The sequence below is a fragment of the Sminthopsis crassicaudata genome, chromosome 5, assembly GCF_048593235.1.
Source record: "Sminthopsis crassicaudata isolate SCR6 chromosome 5, ASM4859323v1, whole genome shotgun sequence".
Classification (NCBI taxonomy): Eukaryota; Metazoa; Chordata; class Mammalia; order Dasyuromorphia; family Dasyuridae; genus Sminthopsis; species Sminthopsis crassicaudata.
Window position 1 is genome coordinate 226,202,126 of NC_133621.1, and position 12,571 is coordinate 226,214,696.

The window sequence follows — 12,571 nt, forward strand, 5'->3', positions numbered from 1 at the left end:
TGGGAGCAGAGTCAGGAAGACCTGGGTTTAACTTTGGCCTCTCTCTGCTTACTAGTTGGGCAAGTCTTAGTTTTTCTGATCTGTACATCACCTACCTTCTTGGTAAGAATCAAATGGTAAAATAATTGTAAAGTGCTTAGGCCAATGCTTGGCACATTGAAGATGCGTTATAAATGGTAGCTGTCATCATCCTTGTCCTCATCATTAATATGATTATTGACATTTCATTTGGGGAGGGGGTGAAGTATCAAAAGAAAGAGGAGGAGAATACTTAGTTTCCACCCAGACAGAAAAAGATTGTGAAGAAACTGAGAGAATCACCCACAAAGAGAAGCCCACATCTAGTATTCTGCTGTGCTGCGTCACCCTTCCCTTCTAAAGCTCTTGATGCCTTTTTACAGGTAACCGTGAGGAGCATCCCGATGACTGGCTCCATTAGTCAGGTTCTGGTGCAGCTCCCGCATGTTTTCCAGAGATTAGAAGCTGAAAACCTCCTTTCTGTAATAGATGCCAGGTAAGTAATTAGCTCTCTGTGGTGTGGCTGGGTATTTGGCCTTCAGGAGGCATCTACAAGTCTAGACTTCCAGCTGATTTTACTGGATTTTGTTGACCTAAATAAATTATTTCCTCATTAGCCCCCTATGACTGGCAGATTTTTATTCTATCAGTATTGTTATGTAGAACAATCTGTGTTGGTTGGCTCATTTCTTATACTAGCACAATGCTATGCAGATAACATTTAATTTTTATAAATGTTTTTTCCATTTCCCAGAGAATAAGCTCTTATACCTTATAATGAAGGTTAAAAAAGAGTGGGGGGGGGGAACCCATCGTGTCAAAACTAACCAGCAGAAGGGAGGAGTTTTATATTGTGTATGATTTTCCATAATGGTAGTCCCTCATTTCTTGAAAGAAGTGGAAGAGGGTGTTTTCTTTTACAGCATCTCTTCTTTGGAGCTAAATCTGATCATTGTGATTTTATAGCATATAGTTTTCAGTTTGGATTTGATTTTTTTGTGGTTCTTTTCATTTATAGTGTTGCACTTGCAAATATTGTTTTTCTGGGGGCAGCTAGGTGGTACAGTGGATAGAGCACCAGGCCTGAACTCAGAAGGTCCTGAGTTCAATCTGGTCTCGGACACATAACACTTCTTAGCCATATGACCTTGGGCAAGTCACTTAACCCCAATTGCCTCAGCCCCCCAAAATTTTTTTTATTTTGTTTTCGTAGTTCTGCTGACTTCACTTTGCTTTTTTTGTGGAAAATTTCACATGCTTCTGTAGTCATCACACATATTGTTTCTTACAACACAATTATGTTCCATTCCATTATGTTCTACAATTTGATTAGTCATTTTTGGCTTGATGGACATCTACTTTGCCCTGTTTTTTGCTTGAGGGTATAAGGGGCCTTTTTGCCCTTGACTTCCTTGGGTTTTATGCCTACCAATGGAACCTCAAGGTTAAAGGTTATCAGCATTTTAGTCCCATCCATAACATTATATTCTGTGCATATCATATTCTAAGAAATATTTGTTAAGTGATTATTCAACATATAAAGTCTTGTCACTGCCACTTGTTATGTCTCAGGACACTTTTCCCATCTCCAGTCAGTCAAAGTCAGTTTATTATTGTGCTAGGTGTCTAGGGTATAAAGAGAGAAATAAAACAATCCTTGCTCTTTGGGAGTTTACATTCCCTTTATAGAAACAAATGGATATCTATAAGTAGAATGAATAAAAGATAAATGTCAGGTAGCTGGGAAGGGAGGACACTTAATGGTTGAGTGATCAGGAAAGACTTTTTATAGATGGTAGCTGAATCTGGAAAGAAGTGAGGAATTGTGCAAGGCAGAGATGAGGCAGGACATTCCGGGCACATAGGACTGCCATGTATGAGGAAGAGAGAGACTTATGTGAATGGACTCTGCAGGGAGCCTAGAAAGCTAGCTGGGGGCTGGGTTGTGTGTAGTGCCCAGGGGTGTTAGGGAGCCACTGGAGTTTCTGAGCAGTGGAGTAACATGGTCTTATCTCTGCATAAGATACTTTGGCAGTAGTGTGGAAGGCTGAGCTGGAATGGGGAGAGGTCTGAAGCCAGGAGACCAGTGAGGTGGCAGTGGGCAGACTTGGGGGGGTGGGGGGGGAGGCCATAACTGTGAATAGAGAAAAGGTGTCAGGTGTGAAAGATGGGGAGGCAGATTCAGCAAGACTTGGTATCTGTGGGGACAAGTTGAGGACCTGGAGAAATGGAGGTACCTTGACAGATACTCTTCTTCCTCTTTGCTTTTTAAGAGTTTAAGAGCCTTCTCTTTTTTCATGGTCCATCTCAGGTACCACCACTTCCAGGAAGCCTTCCTTGATCCATCTTTTTCTGAAAGGATTCTCTCCCTCATAGGTTTTTAGAGCCCTTTGAATATATTAATTAGTCCTTATCGAATTCTACCTTTTGTGTTATCATATGGGTCTTTTCTATATTTCATACTTTCCCTCTCTTTAAATTGTCCTTTGGGAGTCTATTCTTTTTCATTTTGAGCCTCTGACACACACAAATCAATTAAATTGTAAAAGGTTTCTGTGCTGTTCTCTCTACATAATAGCTGTTACATTGAAGAGTAGGTGATAGAGATCAGCCAGCTGGCTTCCCAAGCCATTCTGGGAAGGACCCTTTGGTTCAAAGATAGGTCCTTCATTTCCCAGGCTCACGGTCTTTATTTTATTCTCCAGGGAGAGATTTTTCAGAGCCTGAGGAAATGATTCACTACCTACATAAACCCAAAAGACAGCAATCAGCTGACAAATTCTCTACTATGACAATCACCATTTTTAACATTCCTTGTTCCTCACCAGAGCCTTGGGTTCCTTACAAAGAAATCAGTATTTCCAAGGTATTGGGATTGTAGCTATAGAGCTGGAAGGCATGAAGGTGCTGTTGATTCCAGTTTTCTCATTTATAGGTGAGAAAATGATGCAACTGGCAGCTCTCTGAGACAGAATTTAAACTCAGGTCTTCTTGACTCCAAATCTAGCACTATTTCTTGTAGCACCCAGCTGCCTCAAGTTCATTTTACATGAGTAATAGTTTAAATTTGTATCTTTAAGTGTCCCCTAAGATTTATACTGAGATACAGGAAAACCACCAATCTTAGAAGCAACAGATTTAGAAACATTTTCTTTTTAATGGGCTATGTTTGAATTAAAAACAAACAAACAAAAAAAATTATATATATTTTATATACATTATATTTCTAGACCTTGGTTTTCTCTAGGTACCCCAAAATGAACTTGATGAAATCCTAAAACTATCCTTTTTTTCATCCTTAGTTCAAAGCTATTTTTAAGAAGACTTCCCAGTTCACTTCATACCATGTTAATCATTCAAAATTTTAAGTTTCTACATGTCTAAATTGTCTGGACTTGCAGGAATCCTTAAATATTGAACTTGGAGAAGGAAAATCTGGTCCAGCTGACCTCATTCATTGATGAAAAAGCTGAGATCACAAATTGATAAAATGTGCCAGACAGTAAATAACAGAGCCAGGACTAAATGCTCGTCGCCTGATGAGCTGCACCTGATTTGTATTTATTTAGATATTGGCTGAATTGTGTGATTGAATGAGCATGAAATACTTGAGTTTGAATTTTGACAGTGTGATCTTGGGAAAATGACTTCTTCCCAGGAAGAAAGGAAACAAGCACTTATTAAGTACCTACTGTATGTCAGGCATTGTTCTAAATGTTTTACAGATATCTCTTTGGAGATTCACAACAACCCTGAGAGGTAGATGCTTTTAATATACCCATTTTATAGATGAGGAAACTAGGTTAAGTGACTTATCCAGGGCCATACAATTAGTCGCACAGACCAGATTTGAACTAAGATCTTTCTGACTCCAGACTCAATGTGTTACTGAGTTGCCTCTTGGGGCCTCATTTTCTTCATCTATAAAATGAGAGGTTTGGATTAGATCATAGTTTAGTAAACTATGGCCTCGGGGTCCAATCTGACCACCACTAATATTTGTATAGATCAAGACCTAAAAATGGTCTTTACTTTTTAAAATGAAAAAATCTTTAAAATGTATATATATTTAATTTAATGTGACAAAATATAATTTCATAATATAAAGATTTTTGATAACATAAATGTATTTATTTTAAATGATGAAAGTTCTTCTTAGCTGGAGGCCATAGCAAAACAAGTAGTGGCTGGATCTGGTTGTCAAACTATAGTTTGCTAACCCAGCACCAGATATCCTGGTATCTTAAGGTCCTCTTCAGTTCTGAAATCCTGACTTAACAATACTTGCAAATCATGATTATACATGTAAGTTCTAGGATGCATTGGGTCCTATATTGTTTTCTCCATTGAATTGTGTTATCACTTAAAAAATAAATGTTATTTTAATTTCCATTGAAAACCAGTTATTCAAAATAAAAACAAGCATGAGAAATGTAAGTTTACTTGATAAACTCCTTCCCCTTCATCCCTTTTTTCTAGAAAAAACCCCAAACCAAAAGATTATTCACAGTTAAATAATTTTGTCTTGATCTGCTATTTGCTTCTGTCTCATACCCCATACGTATGTATATTGATTGTTTTTGTGATGCTTTTTAACTTTTTTTGCATATCTGTCACAGGTTTATAAATGTTATTTTCCTGCATAATTGCTACTCTGGCTATTGGGTTTTTGGTTTAATTTTTTTCATCGTGCACACTTCGTATATCTCTTCCAACATAACTTTGGATTTATATTTTTTATTTCTTATGGTAAAATAATATTCCATTATATTCATATACCATAATTTGTTTTGCCATTCTCAGTCAGTTAACATCTAGTTTATTTCTATTCATTTCTTATTATAAAAAATCCTGTTAAGAATATTTTTACACAGATTAGGATTTTTTTTTTTCCTCTTGTCATGGTCCCTTTGGGATGTAATCCTAATTCTGGGTCAGACAATATGCACATGTTTCTAAGTTTCATTTTATAATTCCATGTTGTTTTTCATAAAGTTTGGATCAATTTGCAGTCCCACTGGTATGTAATAGCATACCTGTTTTACCACAACTGCATTGGCTTCTATTATCTTTGCTGATTTGATGAATGTACAATGATTTCTTAGTTGTTTTAATTTTTATTTCTCTCATTATTAATTTTTTCATGTAGTGGCTGATATTTATAATTCCTCTTTTTAGAAAAGCCTGTTTTTTTTTTTTGTTTTTTTTTTGTTTGAGCACATAACAGTCAAGTCATGTAGTATTTATAGAACACTTATTCTGTGATAGTTACTGTTTAGGTCTGGGGATGCAAAGAAGTCCCTGTCCCTAAGAGCTTATCATTTAGCCAGGGAAAGGAGCAGATACACATTTAGATGCAGGTGGGAAGAGGGAACTGGCAGGCGGGAGGGAGTGGGTCAGGACAGGCTCCTGCAAAAGACCTTGAGCAGGGGGACCATATGAGGTAAAGGGGAGGAGGGAAGACAGTCCAAGCATGGGGGACAGCCAGTTAAAGCTTTGTGAGAAATGGTAAGAGGACCAGTGGTGACTATGTTCAAAAAGAGTTTGTAGAATTGTAGAATAAAGCTGGAAAGGGAGGTTGGAGCCACACAGTTTATTACTGTGCTAGATGTCTTGGGTTTTTAATGCCATATGTGAAGAGCTGGAGTTTGAATGGGAGACTCCAGTATCTACTGGCGAATGGCTTCTTGTCTTTTGTGTCAGGTCCTCTTCAATGCCTGATTCACATGGCTTAGTGAGTAGAGGCCTGGACTTGGACTGGATAAGAAGTGGGATCCAATGCTTACTGGTACTTAGTGGCCTCCAACAACTACATAGGGCATGCTTATTAAGCCATAGGTTTGGATGGGAAGTGGAGTTCTGTACCTGGAGTTATCCTCCATTGTGATACTGGAGCAGGTATTTCTATGAGTTTGGTACAACCTTTATGTCTTAAAATTGGTTTCTTTCATTATTCTGTGCATTGCTTTGTGGCGGAAAAGCCTTTTTTATATAATCAGATCTTAAGTCTTATTTCAAGTATAATTTGTCTTAACTATTTACTGAGTTTAGAATTTGTCCTCTCTCCATAATTATGAAAGATATAACAATATCCTAATTAAAATTTTTTTTTTTTTTACATCTTTGGTCCCTAGATCTGGGAAAAACATCATAGATAGGACAGAAGGACCAGTGTCATTAATGATTACAGATATGAAAATATCAAAGTAACAACAGATTGCAACATTAGAGCAAAGAATGGCTTCCTCTTGATCAAGTGGGACTTAGAAAGATCAATCTATATTGGAAAAAAAACCTTGCATGTAAATAAAATTCAGAGTGCTTTCAAATCTTTATTCTTGTTTTTGACTTTGTAGCAGTCCTTGGGCTTACTCTATTTTGGGTATTATTTTGTCTTTTTTCTACTTTGAAGAATGTGTAATACAGAAAAACAAAATAGCTTTCTGAAGATCACACGGAAGTTAGCTAGTGATAGAGTCCCTGATTGTTTTTTTGTTTTCTTAACCAGGTTTCATTTCTTTGTGAATAAGATCTTACCTCAGTATCAAGATGCAGTAATGTCTCACACTCTCATCTATGTCCCATCCTACTTTGACTTTGTGCGGCTCCGAAATTATTTTAAAAAGGAGGAGTTAAACTTCACCCACATCTGTGAATACACTGAGAGGTCTGGGGTCTCCAGGGCCAGACACTTCTTCCTCCAAGGAGAACGTCAGTTTCTGCTTTTCACGGAACGTTTTCACTTCTATAAGAGGTAAGACAAGGCCAGACTTAGCGGCTTTTCCTTCCCCAGGGAGAGGCATGCCAGCAGACTATTGGGGGAATGTTTTGTGGTGTTCCAAAGCTCCCGCTGCTTCCCTGCCTTCTTTCCAAAGTGACTAGGAAGCTTCTCTGAGGGCGAATGAGGTCTCACCCTCCAGCTCACTCATTTCTTTTTCTGATATGGCCAAGAAATAAAAGTTTCAAAGATTAAGAGAGGTCGTCCGATCCTCTCACTTTTTAGGTGAGGAAAATTAGGCCAGGGGAAGCTACCTGACTTTTCCAAGGTCACGTAAGTTGTAAGGGCATGTATTTTGGAAGCACAGTTGCCTGGAATAATGTGCAGTTTGGACAGACTCAATGACATTGGAAAAGGAGTGAAATAAAGAGCTACATTGATTTGTATAAGCATCATCTGGTAGAAGTGGCCAATGTGGTTGTCCTAGGGGATGATGGGGCAGAGGGAGGGACATTAGAGTAGAGTAGAGTGTAATTGAGCAGATTTGGAATTGGTTAAATGACCATATAAGTGGCCCAGAAGAGGTAATCATCAAATATTTATTGAGCCACTACTATATGCCAGGCTCTGTGCTAAGCATTGGGGACACAAAGAGAGGCAAAAACATGGTCCTTGCCCTCAGAGAGATCACAGGTACTAAGAATGCTGCTCTGGGAAGTGTTTTCAGAAGTGGGGTTGAAAACTTTCCAAGCCAAGGCAGAGTTGTTACTTAGAAATGTAGATTCGATGAGATGAAGAATCCTGTATACTTTGGTTAATCCTGCTTAACTTGTTTGTAGCATTTGGCTCTGCTCATCTCCCTTTCCTCCTGGATCTCTCTCTCTTTTTGGATTTAAGGACTACTTTTGCCCCATAATGTTGTCTTAATTGTTCTTCAGTTTATTTTGTTCTTCATGGGTATGATATCCCCAAGGCTCAATGGGGCCCTTTTAAAATTTTTTCTTTATAGATACTGACTTAGTCTCCTCATCAGCACACCTAGGTTTATCATCTTTGTTACAGATGACTCATAGTTCTAGATATCCAGAGCTAATATCTCCCTATTACCTGTACTACTGACTCCTTATTTAATTGCTTATCTAGTAGGCATCAAGGCTCAGCATATTCAAAACAAAAAAGAGTCTCTTTGAGCAGACCCACCTATCTTTTGAACTTCCTTATTTCTGTCCTGTTTGTGTGTGTATATGTGTGTGTGTGTGTGTGTGTGTGTGTGTGTGTGTGTGTGTGTGTGTGTGTGTGTGTAACTATGGTATTTTGCACATACTAGGCACTTAATAAATTTTTATTGATTGATTGATTGGAATAGCGTATGGACAATTTAAATTCAGACTCCTGATAAAATCTAGAATTCCAGTGAGCCTCTTTTGAAGCTTGAAGATACTGTTATTAAACAACCCCCCTCTTTTTTTTTTATATGATCCCGGGATTGATAGCGATTCATATTTAAGTAGTACCTTAAGGTTTATAAGATTCTTTCCTCACAACTACCCTGTGAAGTAGACAGTACTAACATTTGTACAATTAACTCTACTGTATATATGAAGGTAGCTAGGTGCCCCATTGGATGTAGAGTAAGGATGGGTCTAAACTAAAATCATGTTTCTGACCATGTTCATTTTATTTTTGCCTGCCTTGATTTTTTTCATCTGTAAAATGGAGATAATAACAGCACCTACCTCCCAGAATTACTGTGAGGTTCAAATGAGGTGGTGGCATCCGCTTAATGCTTTGTAAACCAGAAGGCTATTATATAAATGTTAGAAGAGTAAAAAAAATGCTTATTCCCTTAGAGGTTCTGTCACTTGTTTTACCTTCAGTAACCCTAGGAAATGCCACAGCTGGCATTTGAATCCATGTTATTTGGCTCTAAGAATAGCCTGTTTTCACAGGAACTTGACCAGATGGAAAGCAAATAAAGTTATAAAAGGCTTTGAGATAAGAGGTCTAAAAATTAGATTATAGAATTTTTGCATCAGACCTGTAATGGATTTATTAGATGGACCTTTTGGAGATATAGCATTGACCTGTTTAAGAAAGTATAAGGAAATTCATTCTCATTTTCTCCTATCCTGTGATATAATAACAACATTAGCCAGAGTACTGCTGAGAGCTAGGGGACCTAGGGTTACGGGCCCTGCCTCTACCATTAAAGGACTGGGGGGAAGGTCTGCAGTGAGGGTGGGGGAGAGGGGAGGACCCTGGGGACACTGATGTCACTGATGGTTTTAATTCTGTGGGAAAAGTCCCACTGCCAGAAATAGAATATCATACCAAGCAGGAAATAGTGGTTTGACTTGGAGGAGAAGCCAAGCATCCCATTCCCTTTCTCTGTCTCTCCTCCTCCCCTTGTCTACTTTTTTTTTTTTTTTTTTTTTTTCATCCATGTGATAGAATTGATCTGGTAGGGAAGGAGGAGAGAGCATGTTAGGAAACTTAGCTGCTCCTATAACTCTTTGATACCATCTTCCACAGAGGTGATCTTAAACTCCTGGTGGTACATATTTAGATTGCATCTAATTTCCCTAATTCCTTCCCTCCATCTTTCTTTATTCCTCAGAGGAACATCCATAGAGGCACTATTTTAGGAAATCAAAGAATGATTTCTAATCAACTCCCTCAGGGTCCAGTGCTTGCTTCTTGCCCTTCATAGCAAGCCAAGTAATTTGCATTGGGCTAGACGGCTGTAGAGTTTTTGGAATTTTGTTTGTATTTAAGTAAATAAATAGTGGGTGCCTTGGTTCTGTGCTTGTTAAGGAGAAGGAGGAGACACAATTTGTTTCTGGTTTCTTGACTTTTCCCTATACCTCCTAATGCCTCTAAGGAATAGGAAACATGAAGAATGCCCAGTGGGGTATGTTCTGTGAAGGGAAGCAGCTCCAAAGCCGCCTTCTGGGAAGTCCACCAAGATTCCTTAGACAGAAATGAGTTCTTCTTCCCTTGACTTCCCTTATCATTTTGTTCATACTTGTTTTATGACACTTCATTTTCCTTTGTATTACAGTTAATTAATCATATATGTTTCTTATTCTTTTGGAGTGCTGCAGAGAGCTTGTATTGTATTTCTGTCCTCATGCCTCATATAGTATTTCAGTTCGAGAGTTGTTGAATGAATGGTTAATCTCAAACATTGGGTAATTCATAATTCTTTCTAGCTCTGTTCTCTGCCATGCCATGGTTTTTGGCAGCAGCTTGCTCTTCCTAATTATGTTTTGCATATGCTATAACAGTTGCATTCCCCAGGTACACACTAATTGTGTCAATGGGGAGTAGAATTCCAGAAGTGTGCTAAAGGCCAGGGAAAAGCCAGCCTAAAATTAGAAGTTTGCCTAATTTGGTCTATTTAGCCAATAATCTATTCATGGATAATTGAGAGTTGATTCCATTACTGCTGCCTGGGCTTCATTCCCAGGTAGTCAGACAAGACTGGTTAGCATGAGAGCTGATGAAGGAACCCAGGATCTTTGCCATTTTCCCTCCCCTCCAGTAAGTATATCTTTTCAATCAAGTTTGGAAAATGTAATTTTTTTTTTTTTATGAGTCTTGTAACTAGATCACATAAGTGAAGTGGATGAATTGGAAAATTTCCCAGTGTCATTGTCAGAGAGAGCATAAATGATGCTTAAAACCAGGGACTATTCCCAAACTTGCCTGCAGTTCTCCAGATTCCGAGGTGACATGATTTTATCTTAAATGGGAAGGAAAGCCTGTCATTATTAGGCCCTTTGCTGGGCTAGAATGTTTTAGGGAATACTTAAAAGTCTTTTAACTAATAGATGTCTTGTTTTTAATTAGCACATTAATTATTTGAATAAAAACTCTTGCTGTGCTTGAGAAAGCTGTCCTTACTCTTAAGTAGGCTAAACACTTTCTTTGTTTTTTGCTAATTATCTTTTTCCTAGAGTTTTAGCGTAAGACTGAGTTTGTCTCTGTTACTATTGACTCTCTTGATGGAATCAGAGTTTAAATTAGTGGAACTTTACTCAAAACTGTTTTGAATTACCCAGCAAATTGGATAAAACATAATTTTCTTCTATGGATTTTCTTGCCTGATCAAAAATAGGCATATGATAATTTGAATATATTTGTGGTGAGCACTTTTGACCTGGGAAATGCATTTGGTTTGATTTCTAAGTAGTAATTGCGTCTTTACGGGCTTATGTTTTTCTTACATTGTAGAACATACTTTACAAAGGATTTGGGTCCTCTCAGCAACTCTGTGAAGCAGGTGATTCCTATATTATCATTCCCATTTATCATATGTGGAAACGGAGGTTCTGATAGGGGATATCATCTGCAGATTGTCTGTCATATACCTGGAACTCAAATCCATTTCTTTTCAAACCCCTTAAGGACTGATGTTCTTTCCTGTGTGCCAACTTCTTTGTGAGGGAAGGAGTTAAAGAGACTAGTGGTATAGTCAAAAAAATGGCATGAGAGATACTTTGACAGAAAATACAAATATTTAAAGTGGACCTGACCAGTTGTTTAAATTAATTCTACCCTGAATATGGACCAGATATGGAATCTGCAGGTGGGAAGGGCCCTCAGAGGCTGTCTTGGCAAACCCAGACTTAAACATAAGTACTCCCTATGACATACTCCAGATGCCCAACATTTGTTTGAAGACTTCCAATTAAGAGAAGCTACCACTTCCAAGGCAGCCCATTCTGCTTTTTAAATAGCTTTTTAGATAGGAATCTTTCAATCAGGCCTAATCTGCCCTCTTTGCCATTTTTTTTTTAAATCCTGAATAATAAATTTAATAAATGTAAGTCTTTCAGGCTTTTCTTACATCAACCTTAGTGCTTTTCCTACATCCTAGTCACAGACACTTGTATCTGTATTGATATAATTTAAGATTGGGCTTGCGTTATTAGCTGCCACATCACAGTTTATTCATATTAAGCATGGTAGTCCACTAAAATCACATCCTTTTTTTTATAGGAGTGATATCCCCATTGAATTCATGTGGTAGGTTACTGCAGCTGAAAAACCTATGACAAAACAGAAGTTATAGAGGTAAAAGCCTGGGTTTTAATATGTTTAAGTTCATGTTCAGGTGGTGTAGAAATAACTCTGAACCAAGATTAGTATTCCTATGAGGTTTTTATAGTTAAAAATTCCTTCAGAGAGACAGAGAAATAATTTTTGGTGTACAGCAATCTTGTACATTCTCTTAGGCCATAAAAGTTGGACAAATTTAGTTTAAAACAGAATCATAATCTTATACTTCTAAAGAAACAAATTTTGTAAAGCAGAGTGAGGTTAATGTTAACTGGAAACAGACTTCAGAGAAATGATATAATAAAATTGAATAAAGGGGATATTTTAAAAATTCCCATTATGCCTTCTGCTTATCTGTTCCTTTCCAATCATGCCTCCTGTATATGATACATTTGAGGTTAGTTTTGGATCCTACACATACAACTTTACATTTAGGATCCTATGACTTGTTACAATTAAGCTTTATTTTATTAGATTAAGCTAAGATTCTTTTTGAATCCTTTTACCTAACATTGGCATTCTATTTTAGCTTTTTGATATCTGCAGATTAATAAATATGCCAGGCACAAATCTCTCCAAGGGGGCAAGTACAAATCTCTTTAAATCCTCTGTAGGAGACTGACTTCTACTTTTTGGATCTCATCAGTTAACAAGGTCTGAATCCACTTCATGGTGATACAGATTTTTATCTTTTTACACAAAATAGCTTGGGAACTCTTCCTTCCTTCCTTCCCCTCCTTCCCTCCTTCCCTCCTTCCCTCCTTCCCTCCT

The 12,571-nt window shown here is 37.8% G+C and overlaps 1 protein-coding gene across 1 annotated transcript in view; it reads left to right on the forward strand.

Moving 5' to 3' along the window:
- UTP25 (UTP25 small subunit processome component) overlaps window positions 1–12,571 on the forward strand; it is a 41,820-nt gene that overhangs the window by 21,995 nt on the left and 7,254 nt on the right. The window contains 2 exon segments of the mRNA XM_074270181.1: window positions 402–514; window positions 6,527–6,772. Of these exon segments, the coding sequence (XP_074126282.1) occupies window positions 402–514; window positions 6,527–6,772 (359 nt within the window).